This window comes from Pleurodeles waltl, chromosome 4_2, assembly GCF_031143425.1.
Source record: "Pleurodeles waltl isolate 20211129_DDA chromosome 4_2, aPleWal1.hap1.20221129, whole genome shotgun sequence".
Classification (NCBI taxonomy): domain Eukaryota; kingdom Metazoa; phylum Chordata; class Amphibia; order Caudata; family Salamandridae; genus Pleurodeles; species Pleurodeles waltl.
The window spans coordinates 118,416,475-118,440,793 of NC_090443.1; the positions used below are offsets into that span (position 1 = coordinate 118,416,475).

Sequence of the window (24,319 nt, forward strand, 5' to 3'; positions counted from 1 at the left end):
CTGTCAGTTTTAGAGGAGTTGAGGCACTCCTCTCTTAAACAGGATGAGTTGGAAAGGTGGAATTGGTTAGCGTGTGCTCTCAACTCTAAGCGGTTTTTGGGGACCAAGGGCAGCAGTTGCAGTTAACAATGGCTTAAAAGTGGTTTCCTGGGTTGCAGCAGTCTTCAAAGCAATGGTAATAAACTAGCATTTTTAGGTTGAGCATAGTAGCGCGCATGCGCTGCTTTTCCGACAGTAGTATGTATCTGGGCCTTTAACAACGCCCACTTCACACCCATCACTATCACTCATTCGTGGGCTTGCCCTTCAAAAATCCTTTGACATTGGTAAATGGTTTACTTTGTCAGTCATTGGGGAGGTTTTGTTACTGCCTTGGGTATTGCCCCTGTTACATGGCAGATTGCACTTTTGCCAATAAGTTTGACTGCGAACTAACTTCTTTTTCCTTTTGTGTCCCTCCTTATCGCTGATGCTCATGGCGGCCATGGTGCTGTGAATCAGCTTGCTTATGTGAAACTGTTTTACTTTTGATTTTCAAGTTATGTTACGAGAAAAGTACGGTTAGGAGTTAACGCTAATAGCTCTAACTTGAGCAAATGTGTGACCCATTACATTGCAAATGCTTGTTTAAGTTTTGCAGCCAATATCATTTGCATCCAGGAATCCCGGCAAACAATTGAGTTTGAACTGGAATTAAAAAAAATATTTTGCCAGTAACAGTAGTGCATCTCTCCCTAGGAGTGGGCATGGTAGGAGGGCATAGCAATTCTCTTGAGTAGCAATTATAGCTGGTTCTAAAGATACTTAAGTCTTTTTTCCAATCTAATCCAGGCTATAAAAATACATTTGAAGAAGAGTTCAACTTCAAGAGTGTCACTTCTACCTCTGAATGCAAATATCCTCCCAAATTCCTCCTATGTGCAGTTGATTACTGAAATATTCTCTTTTCTAATCAAGATCTTGAAACAGGAAGACCGTAAATTTCATTTTAGTTGGTGACTTGAATGCCAGAGTATCAAGCCATGCTTTAAGGGTATTTGCTAATTTAGAAGCAGTGTTAAAAATATCCCCCTCTTTTCTTTTCCCCGACAAATATCTGAAAAGATTAAACAGGTTTTATTTTTGGACCTTGTAGGAAAAGGGCCCATGTTGCAGTTACCCCCCCACATTTGGCCTGATATTGATGCTGACTTGACTGAGTGTGCTGGGAACCTGCTAACCAGGCCCCAGCACCAGTGTTCTTTCACTACAAATGTACCATTGTTTCCACAATTGGCACACCCCTGGCACACAGATAAGTCCCTTGTAATAGGTACCAGTGGTACCAAGGCCCTCTTACCAGGAAACGTCCCTAAGGGCTGCAACGTGTGTTGTGCCACCCTAAGGGAACCCTCACCTAACACTTGCACACTGCTATTGCAGATTGTGTGTGTTGGTGGGAAGAGTCGACATGGCATCCCCCTCAAGGTGCCATGCACACAAAACACTGCCTGTGGCATAGGTAAGTCACCCCTCTAGCAGGCCTTAAAGCCCTAAGGCAGGGTGCACTATTCCACAGGTGAGGGCATAGCTGCATGAGCAATATTCCCCTACAGTATCCAAGTCCATTCTTAGACATTGTAAGTACAGTGTGGCTATATTAAGTATATGGTCTGGGAGTTTGTCCAAACGAACTCCACGGTTCCATAATGGCTACACTGAATATTGGGAAGTTTGGTATCAAACTTCAGAATAATAAACCCACACTGATGCCAGTGTTGGATTTATTAAACAATGCACACAGAGGGCATCTTAGAGATGCCCCCCCTGTATTTTACCCAATCCTCTAGTGTAGGACTGACTGGTCTGCCAGCCTGCCACTAGCAGACGCGTTTCTGACCCCGTGGGGTGAGAGCCTTTGTGCTCTCTGAGGCCAGAAACAAAGCCTGCACTGGGTGGAGGTGCTTCACACCTCCCCCCTGCAGGAACTGTAACATCTAGCGGTGAGCCTCAAAGGCTCAGGCTTTGTGTTACAATGCCCCAGGGCACTCCAGCTAGTGGAGATGCCCAGCCCTCGGACAAAGCCCCACTTTTGGCGGCAAACCCAGAGGGATAATTAGGAAAAACAAGGAGTCACCACCTTAGCCAGGACCACCCCTAAGGTGTCCAGAGCTGAAGTGACCCCCTCCTTGCAGGATCCTACATCTTGGTTTGGACGACAGGGACCAATAGGGATAGGAATGTGCTCCCCTCCTGAAAGGGAGTGAGCACAAGGAGGGTGTAGCCACCCCCAGGGACAGTAGCCATTGTCTACTGCCCTCTGACCCCTAAAAACGCCCCTAAATCTTATATTTAAGGGCTCCATGAACCCAGCTAGTCAGATTCCTGGCAACCTCACAAGAAGAAGAACTGCTTAGCTGAAACCCCAGCAGAGAAGGAAAGGAGACAACTGACTTTGCCCCAGCCCTGCTGGCCTGTTTCCTGCTTCAAAGAACCTGCAGAAGAAAAGTGACGTGTCATGCAGGCCCATCAACCTCTGAAAAACCTCCAGAGGACTGCCTGCATCACAGAGGATCAAGAACTCCTGTTGACAGTGGCCCTGTCCAAAGAAGAACAGAAGAAGAAACGTTTCTGAAAGACCCCCACCTCACTCCAGAAGCGTGAGTCCTAACCACTCTGCACCCGATGCCCACGGCCCGAGTCCAGGTGGCCCAACCGACCAGAGGCAACCCCAGGTGGAGGCAACAAAGTGCCCAGCCTGGGTTGACCTCTCCACGACAAACGCCTGCAGAGGGAATCCCGAGGACCCCCATGACTGCAACTGCCCTGGACGAAGATAACAGATGCCAAAGGACCCACTGCACCCGCAGCCCCCCCTGCCTTGGAGGAATCGACAGCTGGTGCAGCGTCGATCAACAGGCAGCCCTCTTCCCTGTCTGACCTGTGGTGTACCCGAGACACCCCCCCACCCCTGGGACTACCAGCCTTTTCATAGCAGTTTTACCACCATGAAAAGGCTGGTGGAGAACAAGTATAAGGGGCCACAGAGGGCCCCCTGCACTGTCCACTGGCCTGGGTAGTGCAGGGGTCCCTCTGACCAGCACCCTTGAAATGTGCACTGTCTGCTTTGCAGAACGTGCTTTTTCAAGGGTGCTGATGCACCCTGAGTGCTACAGCATTGCCGTTGGGTCAATTATGAGCTGGGAACAATGCTGTTGCACCTTTCCCACAAGACCAGCCAACGGAAACCTTGGTTTTTGCCAGTCAGCCCAGTGGGAAAGTTGTAATGGGGCCGGTGGAAAGAGCGCCAGCACCTCAACAGTCTCCTCGCCGGAGTTTGACAGGCGGGTGTTTCCATCTCTTAATGACCCCTAAATATCCTGAATTCAGCAAGGAGGTTTGCATGTTACATTCATAGTCTTACCTTAAATGGAGCGTATCGGTCACCCATTGCTTACCACTGGTTGGCTTCATTGCAACTCTCGTTTGCCTGCTTCTTCTTCAGCTTCCGTAGGCTTCCCTCCTCTGCGTGTGTTTGTCCCGTGTCTGGGGCAGGCAGACATTACTTGTGTCCTTACACTGCTCTTTTTTGGTTGCTAATATTTAATTCCTGTTCAAGCTCAGTAATCAAAAGTGTGTGCGTTTTTCAGCTGTTCACATGTGTTTTTCTCCCTTATTCATATTCCACCCTTAGTCCTATCAGTTGTACGTGTCCTTGCCCCCAGCACCTCACGCCTACTCTCCATTGTCTGTCGGCTTGCCTCCATTCCCTTTTAACCACCTTCCATTGTCCAGGCGGTTGCCGCCACCACTCCCACTCACTTCCAATGCATGCAATTTAGGAGCATTTTGTGACACTAAACTCTCATTCGAAGTTCAAAGTAATACAATTTCTGCTACCTGTTTCTTCATGATTGAAGCTGTTATGAAAATTAGCCTCTTCTGCCTAACTCGTCCAAAAAAAAAAAAAAAAAAAACTTTAGTTTCGTGTCATGACATCAGCTGGTTTGACATTCTGCTACTATTGTTATTAGATTACAGCTCATACAGAATGTAGCTGCCAGATTTAACTTTAGACGTCTGTAATACATCAGGTTTTCTTCCCACCTCTCCACACTTCATTTGCTTCCTCTACTGATATAATATATTTTTAAAACTCTCTTTTGGTCGTAAGCTATGTATACGTATGCCAAGCAGCTGAATGACCTCCCTCTTCTTCCGATGCCTTCCTTCTTTCTAGGTTTGTACGTGTTGTAAATATTCAGACATTTAGCTAAAGAATATAGGTGACCGTGCCTTTTCTGTACTGACAGCTCAAGCCTGGAACACTCTTCTGCTAGACATTCGTGCAGCATGAAATTGTCTAAATTTCCATAAGTTGTTAACAACGTATTTATTCCAGATATATTAAGTGCTTTCTTTTACCTTTCTATCACCAGGACACCCTTGGGTAATTGGCATGCTATATAAAAAATAAAATCATCAAATGGTGTAGTTGCCCCATCGTCGCTTACCTGTCCTCTCCCTCCCCATCAGTGTTATTCCCTCTCTCCCTCCGTGTTGCAATTAAAACAAAAAAAGGCAAGACGACCAGCACTAATGTGCTTTAAAAAAAAAATAATAAGGCTGGCTGCTTCATTGCACTTTAAACATGTTTTTTAGCCAAGCTATAAAGCAAACATGGTGCTGTACGGCATGGATACAAAGTATTGTCAAAGCCAATAACTCTTGTAGGTGACAATTCCTAGCTTTGTCAAGGCTTGTTTGTCTTTCTGTTAAAATGGTTGCTAGATGTTACGCTAATGTGGGAAAAATAGCATTGATAAAAACTACTCAAAAACGCCATCATGATTGCCAAATTTTTCAACTGGGAACCCTGCAATCACTGTACTAACATCTATGTGGAAAACTTCAGCTACATCTTGTGACAAACCAACTGTACAGAATTAAATGCATCTATCCTTAAGTGTAAAAATTCCATCTCCTACCTCTGTGTTGTAACCAGAGTTTTGTCATTTACCACAAATTCCGATTCCTACAAAATTTGGGCTGTCAGCTGCTGACATTCGCATGGCTTTGAGTGCTCCTGTTCTTTCTTTCTTTTGTTTTTGTTTGAGGTCTTGTCTACGGACCACTTTAGCTGCCTGTTGGTGATCAGACATATTGTAGCCAATATAGACGCAGAGTAGGCTTTGAGTTCACCCATTGCTCCTGATTCAATGCTTTTCCTTGATGTTTATGTGAATGTCCCACCATTTCGGTCTCAGTGTTTTGATTCGATGAAAGTAAATTTCCACTGCTGACGCACAAGACCTTGCAGTGCATGAAGAACTGTTTTCCCTCCCTCTTTTGTGTCTTTTTGACACTATTTTGTTTCTTCCCCCTCTTTGTTTATTAAATAATGAGGCTTCTCCAATATGTGCTATAACCCCAGCACCTCTCACTCCTCTCCCCACCTGCCACTTTGTTTGCTGACAGCCACCTTGAAATGATTTTTAAAACATTCCAAGATGATAGGCACCTGGTGATATGTACAGCGGCCATATCAATCATTTTCCATAAACTAGAAGAAAAAAAGATTTCAAGATGTCTGTGATAAGTGTGCACACATGCCCAGGGGCCACCTTGTAATGGCTTATCAATAAATGTATTTTTTTTTTTTTAAACAAAGTTGTTACAGTATGTTGCTGTATATATATATATATGCACACCCAGCGGCCAGCTTTTAGTTCAAGAAATTTCGTTATTTTAGTTGAAGAAAACTCTTTACAGGGTGGATGCTGCATAGGTCTTCTTTATCATGTTAATAATCTAGTAATTCCCTCAATTTATTGCCATATAATCCTGAGTTGTAACATTTGCATTGGAGAAACATAGGAAAAGTAAAGGAAGCAAAATCTTCACTCGATGAACCGGATTTATGAGAGGGTCAAGTCGACAGCTACGGCTGTCCACTGCACCTTGACACTCATCCACTGGAGCTGAATCCTCTGGTCCACCAGCTCTGTGGTGCTATCAGACCTTTCGCCCCATTTAGAATAACATAGATGTGGGATCTTTTCTGTCTGACTTGACTTTCGAACTTTAATAGTCACGTTTTACTTTCTAAAGTCTCAGTTAAGGTGTACTTGTGTCTGCTACATTCAAAGTTTATGGAACGTACTTGAAGCCAAGGTTCATGTTTTTTAAAAATATCTTAATGGTATCCTACTGCATTGGGACATAATGAACAGAAATAATAGAACTATTTGTTTTATACTGATTAAAATATAGTATATTGTTAGTAGATTTCAGTGCTTACATTTATGAAACATACATCTTATTTAGAACATGCTGAGATTGATTTTCATTTTGAACGTTTTTTAATATTTCAAGACTTATTTAATTGTTCTTCAGTTACACTTTCATAAGGAGTGCTTTGACACTGGTATCCCATCAAAAGCAGAGCAAGAAATAATTTGGAGGTCACTTTCTCCCTCTTTGTACAGATGTCCTCCTCGTTTAGCAAGAGCACCCAATAAGTGCGTCCTAATGCCAGGTCAGCCTCCCACTCAGCTCATGAATCTGATTCGTTGTCAAAGCTCAGTGAACAGATGGGAGGAGGGACCATTTTAAGTGTTACATGGGATCAAAATATGTCATCATGTAATGCTGTTTCATCTCTAACGGTACTTCTCTTTACAAAGCATTGTTTGCTTCTAGCATATCTGACAAAATCAAAGTTTCAAAAGTTTGTGTTTGAATCACCTTGCTGCGCATATTTCAACCCCCCCCCCCCCCCCCCACCACACCCACCCAGCCGCTTTGCTTATTTGTTTGTGTCTTCTTCCTTATCACAGTGGCTGGAAGATCGCCGGCGGAGTCCTTATCCTCATTGTCTGCTCCATAAACATGTACTTTGTGTACGCCTATGTCTCTGCTCTGCAGAACATACCACTATATGTAGTGGCATCTCTCCTTTCTGTGATGTACCTCTGCTTTGTAGCATATCTGGTAAGTGTGTCCTATATCAAAGTTTTCACTTGAGCACTTGAACTGGTCTCCTGCTTCTCATTATTTTTGGTAGATGTTGTAACACCAACTTTCACAGTGATGTGCACTCAAGGGAGCAGATTGATACGTACTACATCATAAGAAATGTATTGTTTTTTTGTGTTCTTTTTTTATCAAACTTGCTTTTCATTCCCTTTACGACATGTTTTACTCTGCTCTTCTGTCCTATTTAGACCTGTTTCTTGGAGCTGATTAACGCATTTTGGTTCAGCAGCATCAGTTCTGTGTTTGATGTTTCTAGATATTTAGTAACAAGAGCTACAACGTTGCTTGTAAATGAGAATAGTGGAAAATGAGACTGATTTAACATATTCATTTCTTATGTGGTTCTCTCTCCAACCACATGTCCTTCATGCGAGTGTCTCTTATGACTTCGTCACCCACTGAGTCAGCATTAAATGGCCTAAATGCGCTAGTGTGGGTTGCTGGATATGGTGCATGTGAATCCCCATGGGTAAATGATTAACTAGATAATTGGAAGAGTATTTTCAGAACTAAGCTGCACCTATAAAACCTCTAAGTCTAAGGAATCCCCACGGATGCACACTACTCATGGCTTGTGCACTAGTAAAATATAATAGGATAAATGCATTGAGAAAGGCACAGTATTTTAACTCAACATGCATTTGAGAAATCTCCTCTAGAGTATACTTGAAAATATAAAGGTGAGCATTGTGTTCTCTGGAGTCTTGGTATTTTAATTCTTGATATAGAATCTCAGGACCTTAGGAACATGGGGACAGCTTTAGAATATGGTGTACTAATACACAAATACAGGTGATAATATGTCAGTTTAAATTGCAGCAGGATTTACAAAATAAATGTGAGATGTGTTCAGCATGCATCTGTAATTGGGCAATGGGTCCAGCTTAGATAAGTTGCCTAAGAAACTGTAGTTTTACATCCTGTGGAAGACTGAGATTGATGTGCCTGTGGTAAGAGAGCATTCCATATCTAGCTCACGTATCCATAGAATGATGATTGAGGTAGAAAAGCTTTCTAAATCTCAGTGTCCAGGGTGATCAGAGCTTGATTTCTTATGATTCTGTTTTTGCCAAAGGTATGGAGCATTCAAGGTAAAGTTAGAATATCCAGTAGTGTGCTAACTAAATTAGATAGTGATGTGTTCAGTGTAGCAAAAGTAACATATACCATGATACCAGCGCCTGAAATATTAAGTTGCGCTTTTTAGCCAGTACAATCAAGAGAAGAATAGTCTTCTCTATTCAGTGGTGCGCTTTATAGCCTATAGTAATCTCATCTTTATGGAAATGTGATGTAGCCTTAATGTATGACTCTGTCTCATCTTTTACCCACTTTGCTATTCTCACTCGTGCTCTTTGTTGCTCATTCTGTCTGTCTCCTATGCTGATTCACTTGTCTTCAGTTTCTTGATCTCACTTTGTCTCTATCTCTATTTTTCACTCATCTGTGTTTTTTGGCCATGAAGTAACCATGCGATTGTTCTTCTCGTTGCAGAGCTGGCAGTGTTTGGTGGCGCTTGGAATTTCATACCTCGATTGTGGTCAGAGGGTAAGCATCCATCAGATTATGCTGACCGAAGAGAGACCAGATTCTCCAAGTATCTAACAGCTCCAAGTATCTCAAAGCTCAGTCTATCTGTGCAGAGCAGGTAGCCATCAGAGCCAGTGTGTTTCTATGGTTTACTGTGTGAACATATCCAAATGTATGTGTGCTATGCACAGAAGACACCTAGGCGTAGGGACAAAACCTACTTTCTGTAATTTTACTGCATTGAGTTGACATTTACTTTGTATTCCTGAGAGAACTTTCTCCCCACCAACCACAAGGATTGTTCTTTCCTTTGCTGACCACCTTGATACGAGCTAGTGATCGAAAGAGGGTTTTTATACTTTGGCTCTGTATCATAACTGCAACATGTTCAGTATAGAGTGGTCAGTGATAACCGTATTTTTAAAATAGGTAATATTAGTATCCAATTTCTGAAAATCCAGCTTAGTAGTAGATACATTGAGATAGATGATTACTTTGATTTGCTTGAGATCAAGCAGAGTGTGTTTGACTGGAAACCAGGCCATTACATATCAACAATTGAAACCAAACCCCTTCTCTCTCCTCGCTCCCACCCACCCCCCAAAAAAAACAGAGTAGCAGATGAAATGAAAAGATACACATGGCCTCACTGAACAATTCCACCGTTTTTCATGTCCGTTATTAACATGCACCAATCCAAAGTAAAGTTGTAGGAAGCCAACATTGGGTGGGACAGTTTGCTTGATTTCTCTTCGAAGCCTATAGGATTAGTATGCCAGAAGATTAAGCAAAGGTCTTCCAATGTGTGTACCACCTGGTCTGATTTTGCATGCCGCTCTTTTGGCAGTATGGGAGGGTGAGAGATTGTCTGTGCACAGTGGCTGCATACCTACACTAGTTTATCAACTTTCTCCTCCATGTCTGGCATCCTGTGATCACTGCAGAGAGGGCCCTTTTGTCACCAGAATACAAGCCTTGCTTTGAAATGCAAAAAGGGCTTTCTTTCTGGCCCAGATAAGTAAAGATTAAAGTGGCTGCATCTGAAGCACTTAAGCTGTAAAAAAAATAATGTAATATTACACTATATTCAAAGTGCCAACTGGAGTACTTAACCTAATTCTGTAGACCCATATCCCACTGACATCCACACCACTAGTGTGCTATATGTGAAAAAGTCACACTTTCTTTTTACTGATTGATAGGTAACACACCACAGCAGTGTGTTTGCTTCATTCGTCCACCACTGGCTTTGGCTAGTAGACAGTCATGCACTCACATAAAATAGGAAGTAAACAGCGTTTTTAAAAACATCTGCTTCTTAAAATTAGCCTTCTCATTTTGAAAATGTTTTATGATTTGGCTAAACATAATCTTTGTTGAAATATTAAACCTTGCCACCCAAAGTGTCTTTCTACCTCCCAAAAACAAAATGGCCCCATTGGGTTAGTGTCTAAACTAATAATGGTTTTTGCAGTTTCAAACAGTCAACTTTTACTAATTTCTTCAGAATTGATGATCTATTGTAAATTTGTTCAATGCTCTACAGGTAATGTGTACAGGACAGGACTATCTGATTCATTCAGCTTTATTAAAACTAGTATGAGACCTATCAGCACAGAAAAGCGTACAGCTACAGAACCTGAATACAACTTCTCAGTATCGGTTCCATTAAGATTGTTCAAAGAAAGGGGAATTACAATGAAAGTGCAGTGCACTTCCTAGATTTGTTTCTTGATGGTCAGCAAAGTGAAAATACATCTGTGGGCTTTTCTGTGCCCCCCCTCCCCTCCCCCCCTTATGATTCAGTATTTGCTTCCTTCAAAATATTCAAGTATTAATTGTTCATACCGTATGAACATATAGCTTAAAGAAGAACCTGTGTGCATTTTTCATCATACTATACTGCTCATTTGGCACAAATATACTGGTGTGAAACCAGGATTCTTCACAACCTAAACTAGTGTAACCTAGTACATTGCCCCTTACTATTTGAATCAGAATGTATAAACAATTTAGTGTAGATGCACAGAAGCCAATGCATGAAGACAAGTGGTTTTACCTTTTAGCAGTCTGCTATATATTGGGTCTTCTATTAGTGATGGCTTTGTTCAGGCTAACGCTGCATTTCGCCAGAGGATTAAAAGGAAGTGGACACAAAAAAAGTATTTGAAAAAAAAAGACTGCCTCTGGAAAACATCACTCATTGCTAGTGATACTATGCGAGTAATAGTGGCATAAGCTATCATCAACAATTATAATATGGATCTTCGAAAAAGCGATCATGATTTAACAATGTTTAGCACTCATTGCTTTTAAAAATTATAATACAGCATTGTATCATGCAGTTTCAAAGTCACAATATTGTGGAATAGGAATAAAACACCCATTTGCAGTGCTACAACAAAACAAGTATGCTGCGCTTCCTCCGCTCAAGCAGGTAATCTGATGTGCTTCACACAAGCAGCACATACAAAAACATGCCAAATGCATAGATAGTTTAACTGTGAGCTTGTCACCTGTTTTTATTTTTAAAGCATGATGATTGCAATCTTTCATCTTTTTCTGAGCTTCAACTCCCAGTGGAAGGTTGAAAAATCTCTGTTTGTGTTTCCATGTGCCAATGTCATCTAAGCAGCCACTTCCTGGATAGCTTGAGCAGGTTCTGAATGCTGCGATGATCCTTCCCAGAGTACTTCAAACGTAAAATGAGTGGTGGGGAATCAAATGAGGCTTTTAAGAAACCTGCTGTCACATTATCCTGTCCTCTTGTGTTTGTTTGAACTATGGGGTCATCTTTATCATGGAGAGCAACGCTGCCATTATTGAGAAAGTGCCGCGTATTAGGGACAACTGTGTCTAAAATCAGGTATTGAATTTTTTAAAGCCCCTTAAAAAGACATTCTGCCAACTCACAAATGCAGGATAAAGCTTACTTTCAAACATTATTTAACTTGCTTCTGTAAAGATAACATCTTTTCAGATGTTTTATGGCAGAAACTGCTGTTGAATAAAACACATCTTTCAACAACCTCCTCAGAATTCTAAGCACACCGTGACTTAAGGGCACTAGTTACTTTCTCAATCTGACATAATAAGCCTTGTTTAAGGGTCAGATGAGTGTGATCAGTATGCTGATTACAGTTTGCAAATCACGTAACCATATAAATGGCTTATGTGCCAATGGATGTACATTTTCAGGAAATAAAAGAAAATAAATGGTCAGAATATTTTAAATTAGTCAGGCACAGATTGTGATGGGAATGCTCTGGTCTTTTAGCACCTTTTCTGTAAGGTCTGTGTCTCCACTATCGTTTTATCTATATTATTTACCACCTTCCTTTGCCATGCTTTGCTAGTGCATATTTGTGTGTCCTTTCTTTAAAAAACAGTCCCCTTGTGGAATATTCCACTCTGCTACGGGTTACAAGGATGGTGTATGTAATGTTGATGCAGCAGGGCTTAGTATAGAGCTCCCTGCCCAGGTGGAACTGGGCTGTGTCATGCTGCAGCTACCATCTGTCACCAGGTGAGACATGCGTAAAGCTGATCCTAAATCTGACGATGATGGTGAGCCATTGTTCGCTCTGTATACCAACTGAGGTCTTTATCTGAGGTTTTAAAAAAAAGCCCATTTACACTTTTGCACAAATCGTAGGGATTGCTGGCAGTAGCACTCTGCTGTGGCCAACTGTCCCTGCTGCCTATTCTTCCAGGGCACCATAAAACAAGTTTTATATTTGTTTTCGAAATTCAGTATTCCATCTTAATTTGTCTTCCTAAGCATAGGAATTCAGAGGCCATGTAATCCTTGTCTGTTTGGCAAGAAATGCAGTGAGTTGTAAGGGTTCATCTGTTTGCCTTCTCCCCATTCCCTTTTTTGGTCACCCCAAAATGGGAGAGTGTTAGTTGATGGTGCTACATATCATGTCTCCATAGGCATTTATGTAGTGTGCTAACCTTTATTAATATATTTTGGAAATAATTTAAATTAACACTTTAAATGAATCCTTTAGGTGCGCTTTACTTACATGTGCAGCTGGACTCTGAGCCTTTAAGGTGAAATTGCATGGTATTATTGTGCTATGCCCACAACCATAAATAGCACTACCCCTCATATTAGATAAATGATATTTGTTGTCTTGCTTTGACTTCAGTGCATCTGAAACATTTGCTAATATTATTGGCATACCAACAGGGATTCTTAGTCAGGAGGGTTTGGTGTGAGGGAAATATCATTTTTAAGAGGTTGAATGATTCCCAACATAAAAATAGATTTCTACATGCTAGAAGAAAAATACACAGTGGTTCTTCTTTCAAAATTATCAATAAATAATGTGAAAGATGTCCTTATGTCCTTTCTCATGATTTTGAAATACTTCTGAAATATCAGTATTGGAAACAATAACCGATAACCTTGTTTAACACAAAATGTAAACGCCATGTGGTTTCAATTCAGAAGCAGTGCTCATTGCACAAAATCAAATTGCAATAACATTTCTAAGATTAAATATGTTTGCAGTTGCTGCAAAGCAAATGGAATGCAGATTGTAATATGGTAATTTCTATAAAATCCCTTTGTGACTAGTGTTAGGCTTTTGAAATAAGTGAACATTCTTTTGATTTCTACTTTTAGAAGGTGATGCTACTTGACTCACTTTCCTGTGTGAATTTTCTTGTCCTTTATCTATGCGTAGGATTTCAACCCTCAGCTGTGCCAGTTTCCCTTTTCTGTGCCGTCAGTAATTTCATTTTTGTGGCAGGATATGAGCTCTAACCAAGCCATATTTCTTATGTGTGATTCATATTTATGGTCGTCTGTAGGCCAGACCAAAAAGGTAAAATATCTTTAGTTGATTTTCAAAATGCATAAATCGTCAGAATTTAGATGACTATGGAGGTTCGAGTCACTATATATATATATATATATATATATATATATATATATATATATATATATATATATATATATATATATAATAATTGAAATGGCGTTTTCTGCTGCATTGTTTGAAAACAAAAAAACTTGTATAACATGGCATATATATATATATATATATATATATATATTTCAGAAAACAAACCTAAGTAGGTGTTGAATATGTTTAGTTAAACTCCAAATACATGTGGCATGAATTTACCCTGGTTACTTCCCAACCCCAGACCTTCTGTGACAAGGGGTCCTTCTAATTCTTTGGGTGGGCAAATGGCGGGAAGTATGCTTTTTAGGGAAATCACTTGCAGGAATGTGTTCATTCTGCACATTTTCCTTGGTATTTAACCCTGAGATTTAGTCTTCTTCCCGCATATAAAACCTCAGACAAAGCACCACTAACTCAGCAGTGTCCTTGGTAAGCATATAATTTTCATACTATCTGTGTCTGTCCTCCATCGTAATTGCAACCCAGCAAACACCACACGTTTTCCTTTATTATCTTTTAAAACTGTTCATCAAATGGCAGAACACTATATTTGCCACTGTACTTCTGTCATATGGCTTTCTATTGTATTGAATACAGCTGCACCTTCCGTTAATGTGAGGGAATACTCTGTAAATAAACATGATTGCTAGGCATTGTCAGTTGCAAGTTTGTAGTTGAAACTGCAACAAATTAAAAGCAGTTTTGAAAGCTAACCAAGGCAGAAAACTATTTCAAAGGCACTCTGCATTCCAGTGGCTTTTCCTTAACTGCATTCCTTTCCTAGATTTAATTACAACTAAAATGTGATGGTATTTTTGTTTGGCTTGTGGATGTATACATGTTGAACAAGTGTTTGCTTAACAGTCTGCATTGTATAATCAACTAACAGCTTCTGTATTAAAAATAAATGTCCTCACCTGATGGCGCATGTCACTTAACAAAATTATTTTCCAACTAATACAGTTACTGCTTGTCTCCATTTTTATGTCCTGTACTGTAGGTGAATGTGCATTAATCCACAATTTTACAGAGCTGTTTGAAGATGGTGTTCTGCACCAATGTAAAGTTTGTCTTTATTGCATTTGCCTAGGTAGTTAAATAGAGGGTTTGTATTTCTAAGCCTATTTTTTGTACTCTCTTAAGAGACCTTATTATGTCTTTTTACAATGTGCCAGTTTGTTTCAAAGAATGCACAAACAATATATCTTACAACTGGCGTGTCGGGGTAGTTGCTAATTTAAATGAAAGTCTTCTGTTATTAGTTCATTGTGAATTGAAGTTATTTGATTAGGTACACGCATCTGATCATGACAGTTCCCTGTATTTTGTAGCAAAGGGTTTCTGTTTTAACAAAGATAAACATCTGACCTGGATGCACTTGTTGAACTGAGATTTTGAGGATCATTGTGTGTATGTGTGTGTGTAGGATACATTGTTAGTACCTTAAGCCTTAAAATGAAAATCCAGCCTTACCCTTGCATGTAGTTTAATCTTTGAAAATGGTTGTACTCTATGTTGAATTGTCTTACGACAAGTGTTCCCTGATTTCACATCTACACATTAGTAATTTGGCATCCAAACTGTGAAGTATCTGTCCTTTTCAACTTAACCATGGCACTCACCCAGCCAAGAAATCATTGCACAAGCATAACAGATTTCAGTAGCTTGAAAAACACTGGATTAGGGCATGTCATATGTTCACTTTTGTGGGTCAATCTTTAAGTAATGCTGTAGTCTGGATAAAAATGTTCTTCTTGAAATGGAAGGTGACTTTACAGGAGCACAAAGACTTCCTATGTATATTGATGCTAGACTGCTATTTGTGCTTAATTAAAATTGTAGATGTAAATATGATTATTATGACACGTAAACTCTATGGTGGGAAACCCCTGCACATTCACCTTTTTGCTTACCAGCAGAATTTGTTTTCAAGATGTTGAATCCATTCCAAAGTCTGTGAGATATTATTATTTAACTATCCAAGCTGCACTTTCAACAGAGAAAGTGTTGCCTTTGTGTTGGGGTTTGCTGTCCACACTGCTAGCAAGTCCCGAGAAATGTAGCAGGAAATAGGCTGTCTGAAGTTTACTTGTGCTAAAGTCACAGACTGACATAGCTGTAGTGTGCTTGCTATACATCCTAAAACCTCTGGAAAGCAGGGAGATGTTTAATAATTGAATTGGCGTTTGCTGCTGTATTGTTTGAAAACAAAAAAACTTGTATAACATGGCTTTGCAAAAGTATAATTATTTAGACTTGTGGTTTGTTAATATCTTTTGAGTATGTTTTTTAATTAATATGATTTGGCACACTGACATTCCCTTCTAAGCAATTGATAGCTGCTAAGTTCAACAAGAAATACATAATTGATATATTAACAATGGTAATTCTTAAACCTCTGCTTTAACTGGAAGAGCTGATCTAGTGATGTGAACATGTAGTGTTAACCTACTTCCTGTCCTGTTGAGAAATGGTGGATGTTTAGTACATTTTATCAAATCAAGTGACAACACTATCGTTAAGATAAAGTGTCATTTTGTAATTTATTTTCTAAATAAGTCGTATATTATTCATGCTAGGCACTTTATTATATAGATGAGTTTCAAACTGTACTGTAGGCAGAAAGCAATAACATTAACTAGTGTACATTTTTTGAAGTTTTGTTGGTCCTGAAACTGTAGTTCTGTGGATACTTAGTATCAGATTGAGAGGTACATAAATTTGTAATAGTGAATACTATTTTTTAAAGCCAAGCAAAAAATAGCAAAAGGTCACTTCTGTGCTGTTTTGGCGTGTCTGCCCCACAGGACAGATAATGCAAGTGCACTGAGCATGGGAAAGGGAAATATAGTGGTTGCCCAACAAATGACCCCCAAAAAATTGCACATTGTTGAAGTTTAATTCACAGTAAATCATATGGCCACCCCTACATTGGTCTGCTTGTAAGAATAATAACTTGCAGACAAAATTAGCACATTTGTGCTTAAAAACTTTGTGATGTGCTTTTGTTTTAGTTTTAAATGCTAGACAGCTGTAAAGTAACTCATTTTAGGGTAAGAATAAAAAAGTAATTAGCTTGTTTTTTAAGCTTAATAAACTCTTACATTTTGAAAGTTACTTTTATGGCATCCAGTATATTTGTAATTTAACAAATTCAAATTACATTTGTTCTGCTAATGGATTTTTGTTTAAATGGCGATTTACTTTATATTTTAAATTTTGTTTTGGTAGAGCTGTTGAACAACTTTATGCTAATTTGTGATTACATTGACAAAAAAGTATGATGTTCAAGGAGAGGCATTTTTAAATAGCTGTGTATTTCTGGTTATAAGCTTGTGCTCATGTGCCTTCTTGCTGATTGTGAATTGACTATAGCCATAAATAAATAGGCACACAAATCTAAACACTATCATTAACAGTAACTATATATACAGATGGATTTCCGTCGCAATCAGTGTCCTTGAAGTGCACTATGTTTTAACTGTAGGAATTACAACCTGTCCAAAGTGTCCTGAATGCAGTGCCATTCTTAAGACGTCTGCTGTTTCAACTGCTTTGAGCAGAAACTGGAAAATCAGCTTCACCCTTTTGACATAAACACCCACTCACACCTCCCTTTTCCCCAGAATTCGAATTATGCCCTTATGGTCAGAGTGACTTAGGTTGTATGGTCAGGGATTGTTGTTTATCAGGGATATAATTGCTTTACCTTTGCCTTGATTAACGTGCATATTTAGAGTTTGTGCTCTTTGCTTTAGTTAGGCTTTTGTTTGATTTTACCTTATTTTTATTGAAATAAAGGTACGAAGTATAAGAACGAGGTGCATGTAGATCGATGATTTTGTTGAACACTAGGCAGACTGTAATTATGTTTGTCATGAGGAAACGCCACATCTTTTAATTTACTTGTTGATCTCCTCCTCTTTCCTTTATCAGAAGGCAGAGCAGTGTAGTGCTTTAATGTGCAGGTCCCCGTATACGTTTAGAATACAAATGAAGTACAAATCCAATAGACACCTTGTACTGCTAACAGTATATTCAGAACAGTTCAGCCAGTCCTGCAGTTAAAACACAGTGATTCCTACTTAGTGTTGGTTTTCTTCTTGTTGAGACTGTGTGAAAATTGTAACTTCATAATGTCCATTGTTTCTTCGAATAAGAACCCTCACCAATATAGATGTATCTATAACTGTTGCTATTCTGTCTCATAAAGCCAATGTTTACATAATGTTATGAACTATACCACTGCCTGGAATCCAGTCTGGCTATCTGTTGTAGGTAATGTAAAGTAAGAAATAAATATGACTTGATTGTGCACAATGAGAAAGTATGATTGACAGTTTGCCAATAACTGTGAATATATCTGTCCTTTTATTGCCGGTTAAAAACTGTTAATAAAAAGCTGTGGATATTTCTTTCAAGAAGGTTTCTTGTGTTGTTATTTTAGTGTTACATTAAGTGATTTTATGTTTAAAATATATTTTAAAGTCAGTGTGTTTTGACTCCCCATTGGTAGTTGTAACTTTTTTTTTAATTACCAATTGTGTGGCTTACATCTGTATTTTATACATTCCAGTACCTCCTCATTGTTCTCATTTTAAGACATCACAATACATGCAAACTCAACCTTTTGGCATGCTATTGTCTTCATTAAGTGAGTGTTAGAGACAGACATACAGAACACTAAGCATTTAATGTAAACATATGTGCAAAATCGGTATAAACCAGGTTATATAAATGATGCATTTGATAATTTTGCACTAATAGTACTTAGTTTACATGCACTCTTGTGCAGAGAGGAGTCATTTCTGTGTTTTTTAATATTTAATCAAAAGAAATGTTGCCCAAGTATCAGTCCTGCTAGTTGTGAAAGGAACGTTTTATTACATCACACTTGTGTTCTCATCTGGAAACGTTAAAGAGGCCAATTTACCAGACAGCCCATACATACATCGAACTATATACAAGTAATGGAAATGTGCCATGTTCTTAAAAGCAAGTCCTTTGGACAGCCCACCCACCCCAATGTACCTGTTAATATTGAGGGGAAAATGGGAGTCAACAAATATTCTAGACATGTTGATATTGTTGAAGAGTATAAATGCAGTGCAAGAGACTATAGTTTTTCATCATAAGAGGGCTGCCTATGTTGAGGAGGAGGTGCAAAGACACAATGAATTGCATTGAATAACATCCAAGCACAGCTTGTGAGGACAAAAACAATAAATTGATATGAAAACAACTTGGACAGACATGGGTGAGAAAAGTTTCAAAAAAGAAAAGGTAACACTGGAGATTGAGTCCATGTATTAAAAATAAGTATTGCAATTTAGGTGAGGCTAGAAGTCCTGGTCTGCAGCCTATATGTGTTCACATTATTTACTCGCTGGTGGAAACGGTAATGTGATTCCCTTTTTCTTGGTCTGCATGAATCTTAAGAAATACCTTTCTTATAATTTCTTTTTTAAATGGAAATGTGCTATTTTAACAGTTTTTCTTATTAAATGCAGTGGGAATCCCTGGGCTTCTTTTGCACCTTCATTTTTTAAGCATTGGTGGAAAAAGGTGATCATAACTCTCACCTCCTTATTTTTTATAAGCAATTGCCTCACTTACAGATAATTTACAAACAGAGCACAACAACTGGTTCCCCTGCTCTGTGCCAACTTCCTCTCCAGAATTTAATAGGAACTTTAAAAATGGGCACTTCAAGCTCATTTGTTCTCTCCTTTTAAATTAGGGTATTATACTTCCAAACATTATTTCATCCACTTGTTTTTAGTAAAAATATTTTAGATTTAAAGGAATTCTTTTTAGGTATTGAGTTCATGATGTACTATTTTAAAAATGATCCTAGGCAGGGATTCAGTATGGGGACAGTCTAGATTGACTGGCCTGGAAAGAGCTATGTGAACAGAGACGTTGTAAAATATTTGCAATAAGTTAAAGAAGTTAGGAAGGTAAAGAAATTGAAGTAATAAGAGTACATCATGGATGATACTATTGATTATCATACTCCTTTTGAGATTAACCTTTACAGAGAAGGTTTAACTATAGTGCTTAGAAGATGGATAACATTAAGTCATAGTATAACGCACTACTTTTGCAAGTTGGAAACCTACCCTTACAACAAAGACAAAATTGTTTATCCCAGTGATTGATGGGTATCCCAGCTTGTTCCTTTATTTTGTTGTGCTTCAATCTTGGGTCTGTTGCTAGACTGCTGACGCAGTGTGATCCTTGAGCTGTTATTTCAAAGAGGGAACTTCTCCAATCCTTTAAAACATTGGCTGATTTAATTGGCAGCTGTAATATCAGAATTGGTGCAGTGTAGCCAAGTTTGGGGCCAGAACTAACAAATTAGTGCCACATAAGCAATTGGGTGGGGGGGTTACTTTCTTCATGAGGACTAGGCAGCAATAAACCACCATTTTGTTATTTTGGGGATTACCCACTGGTCTGTGGAGCAGATATGTCAGCTTTTGCTGTTGCTTTGTCGACCTCCAAACGGCATTGTTTGTCCAATGAAAGAAACAGATTGAAAGATATTGTCAGAACACACTAAACTTGTAGCTGGGATTCAATTGGAGAGATGCTTTTACACTTCCCTGAACCCACTGCCAACCATACACAGAATGATGTGTTTGTTAGTATTAGACCTGGAGGACATGAGAACGGGATAAGAGTGAAAACCGAGACACTGGATATCACTACTCTGCTTGGTCCCAAAGCTGGACATTGTCTTTATCAAAAAGACAAGAGGAAGTTTATAATGATTGTTACAGCACCCGATGATTCATAATATGATGTCTGATACATTTCAACAATCTCTATATTTCAAATTCTCTAGGGGTTGTTGGAACATATTGTCTTACTAGAGCTGGAACAAAAAAAGTATCTTTGAAATTAATTCGAAGAATATGGAGGTCTGTAAAGCATTTTTCATTATGGACAGTTAGCTTCAGTATTATATGATTACTCTCCATGATTCAGTTTAGTTTAAAGCTATGAATTCATAAACTGAAATATAATAGTACACTGGTATTAAAATAGTCTACCTGACAAACCTGCAGTCACTTTTCTAACTAACGTCTTTACCTTAATAGCAAACAAATGTCAAAGAAAGATTAGCAGTACCATGCCATTATGACCCTCCTTCTTGCTCCTCACTTTAAAACAGTTAAATGCACAATGGCTGAGTCCATAATCCTTGATGGATACATCCTGAATTAATGTTTGCCAAAATATGTACAGATCCCTGTTTCCTAGACTACCTACAAATCCAGTTCAGTTGTTCTTGTGTTACATGTATAACAATACTGCAAAGTTTTTGAACTTCACAAAAATATGCAGGAACCAGTTACCTTGATTTCCTAATAAGTATGCTCTGGACAGTGAGAAACTTATCATTTGTGTTCAGAGTTATATTAAATCTTGTTGTACTTTATTCACAAGATGTTTTGGGTTATGGCCCTGATGTTAAACTCCTGGAACACACCAAGATGATGCTGAGTAGGATCCATTTAATAATACAGAGCACTATATTTATATACAAAGGACAGTGGTATTGTCAACTTTTTGGAACCGCTATGTGCTCCAGATTTGCCCCCTCGTACGAAAACCTGTTTGTGGGTTGATTCGAGGAGAAGCAGCCAAGGGGTCCTAAAGATTCCAATTGGATAGAATATATCCAGTACTGGGATAGATTTCACATATTTGAATACAAATGCTTATAATGTTCACTTTGCTTTGGAATACAGCTATGAGAAAATTACTTTTTTGAACGTTGAATTGTAAATTAGTGACATGACAGTACACAATAGGATGCTTCCTAAGGAAAAGTGTAATTCATGATTACACGCAGTTTACACCTAGGAGTCAATTAATGGCAATCCTGTTTGGAGAAATGGTTTGAGCCAAAGGAAATTGTAGCAGGGGTTGTGAATCTCTAAATCTCATGGACATTGAACAAAGATTCCTTCTGAGAGGATATGACAGGCAGATAAATAGATCTGTGATCCTGAGGGCAAAGAATCTTGATAGAAGTATTACACTGCAAGAGAAAACACATAACAAGCATGGTAATAAGGAAAGAATCACACTTGTTACAACATATGGCTCCGATACTAGTAAACTTAGTAAACGTCTTAAACACTGCCACTTATTGCGAAGAGGATACAGTAGTCGGAGAACTTGTTACAATGCACCCTAATATTATGTAAGGAAAATGACATATTATTAGGAATATCATTATTCCAAGCAATCCATTTCCTGCATTACCTTGGTGGTCTACTATAACCAGGGGTTTCTTCAAATGTGGGTATTGTAGCATGTGCATATTATTAGTCGATAAGGTAAAAATGCTCTGTTATAATGAAAGTCGAGTCTGTAAGATGAATAGTAACATAATTGCGGGACAAATGTTTTGGTATAGATTCTGATCTGTAAATGCTAGATGGTATATCTTGGCAGAACTATTAGACCGCTGCGGGAAAGAATTTCTGAGCTTTTTAGCTCAGTTAAACATGATGCTTTGAAATTCCCCATTGCAGTACATATATGACACAGTGAACATCACAACGGGTGTTGGTGCACCCTGCGCACTACAGCATTGCTGCTGGTTCTATTATGAGCCAGCGTCAATGGTTTCGGACATTTCCACCCATTGACCCAGCGGGAAACATAATCGGTCCTGCAGGATGGTGGCCGCACTAGCAGCAACCTAACTGTTGGGATTTGGCAGATTACCTTTTCCGTTCACCGAAGTCATAATCGACCACGAATTTAAAAATTTCTCAATATGGTTATTATGATTACTGCCGGTTTATTCACATCAATATATTAGGTTATTTTTACTTTGTTTCCTGAGAAATATTTGGGTATTTTCAACGAGAATAAAAACCACGTACTAGTTTTTTTTAATAGGGTGATGATCCAGTTATTACCTTCAGTTAGTATGTTTATACACTTTAAAGTTTTAGATTGAAGGATTTTACTTAATATTGGTTTACTTTAGCTGTTCACTATACACATTGATGGTGATTACAACTTGATGTTTTGACTTGTGAGCGTATATATACTCAAATGGCAGTCACTGCGTGGTAGATTGTTAATTCCACATTTTGTCACATGATGCCAGTTTGATTAATTTGGAACATTGCACTTGTTATTTTTGGTAACATTGCTGATAAATTTATATTGTTTTCTGAGCATTTCCTCATTTAGTGGTGTTATTTTTTTTCTGTCAGTGAGGATATTGGTCATGTAAACTTCTGAAGGCTTGTATGTTGGCTATTGGAAGTCGGAACAGGTGAGCTCTTAGTGGACCTCCTTTACGTCTTGTATCTGTACCACTTAGCATCCATGCTTGGAGATTTCTCTTTTGAAACATTTCTTCACCTTGGATTTGTGTGCTAACATCTCTGGTGTGTCACACTAGGTGGACCAATGTACATGAGCGTGGATATTAAGATCTTTGTCTATGTAAACATGGATTAATATAATTTTCACAGTATTCAGTTCCTCTCTTTTTGATACTTTACCAATTTCATTGAGCTTGGATGATGTAACATTAGTGGTGGACCTCATTTGTGGAACTATTTATTTATTTTATTTATTTATTCAATCCCTCAGGAATCTGATGGGAAATCAGACTAGCAATAAAACGTGATGGCTAGAGCTGGGACGCATTTGTGTATCAAGGACATAATCCCATTAAATCCAATGAATAAAGTACAAGAAGATAGAACTGTTGAATTCCGGAAGGCCCTAGTTGACACTTTTGAATAATTCCTAAACAATTGGTTTGTGTGCACTATAAATCTACCCCGCCAACCATCTTTTGTTGTGTGACTCTGAGATGGCTGCCACCACTTCCAAGTCTTGTGAAATTCCTTTGATTTCACTGGACATCTAGTTTACTTGACTTGAACATCTGTGCCTTTGTGTAGTGCACCCAGCGAAGATATGAAGTCTCTGTCTAAGGAAGGCTCTGTCCAGTTGGCACCAGCACTATGCACAGTGCCAGCCTTTTCTGCCTCTGAATACTTTCGCTGTTAATCAGTCCACAGTATTGTGCCTCTGCGCAGTGAAGCTAAATGTGGTACGCACCAGCAACAGATAATGAAAAATTCCTAAGGGGTCTGTTTAGTCACACTGACAATTGTGACAAAATGGAGATTGATTCGGTGATGGTTGGTAATGGTTTGGAAGAGGGATGACCCTTGATCCAGCTTTGTTTGGACAATATTAGGTGGATATCTTGCAGTACACGATTGATTACAAAAGCCATAAAGAAAAAATCTATCAAATTGGATAACCATTTGGGCAGTCTTTCAGTTGGCTCAATGTTGGAGGCATTGCAGATTAAAGTGACTGTATCTTTTTTTTGAGCAATAGGTAATGTCTCTGGATGGTCAGATCGACATGAGCTCTGTTGTAAGAAAACGTTTGAAACCCCTTCTTCACTTGAAATCAAATTGAGGATGACAACTTGGTCGGTTTTTTGGGCAAGTCTTAGTTGCTCAGGTTTCTTCATTGGTTATGTTTAACAAATGCTATTAAATTGTCTGCTAGCATCCCCACACGCTCTTAGAGAGGTGTTAGCTTGAAGCCTTTTTTGGTGATTTGATCATGTTCAGTGTAAATTATCTCTAAAATCAATTCTACTAACAGCCTCTGCAAGCAAACAGAATATTTAATTTGAAGTGATATGAGAATGCAGTTTGTATATGTTTGATTCTGATACCTCATTTTTTTCAGTTCAGAAATGTAAGTTTTAAGGTGCAAGTTCTTATAAAGATGCACTTGTTGTTCATTATTCTTAAATGGTATTTTCTTTTATAATGTGTTGT

At 38.8% G+C, this 24,319-nt stretch overlaps 1 protein-coding gene across 3 annotated transcripts in view; it reads left to right on the forward strand.

Moving 5' to 3' along the window:
• Window positions 1-24,319, forward strand: part of SLC11A2 (solute carrier family 11 member 2) — a 334,480-nt gene that overhangs the window by 303,655 nt on the left and 6,506 nt on the right. For 2 of the 3 annotated variants that reach the window (XM_069230910.1, XM_069230912.1), the window contains 2 exons: window positions 6,819-6,972; window positions 8,512-8,565. In XM_069230910.1, coding sequence (XP_069087011.1) covers window positions 6,819-6,972; window positions 8,512-8,565 — 208 coding nt within the window. Of the gene's footprint in view, window positions 1-6,818; window positions 6,973-8,511; window positions 8,666-24,319 lie in introns of all 3 variants that reach the window. The other variant, XM_069230911.1, reaches the window with a different exon arrangement.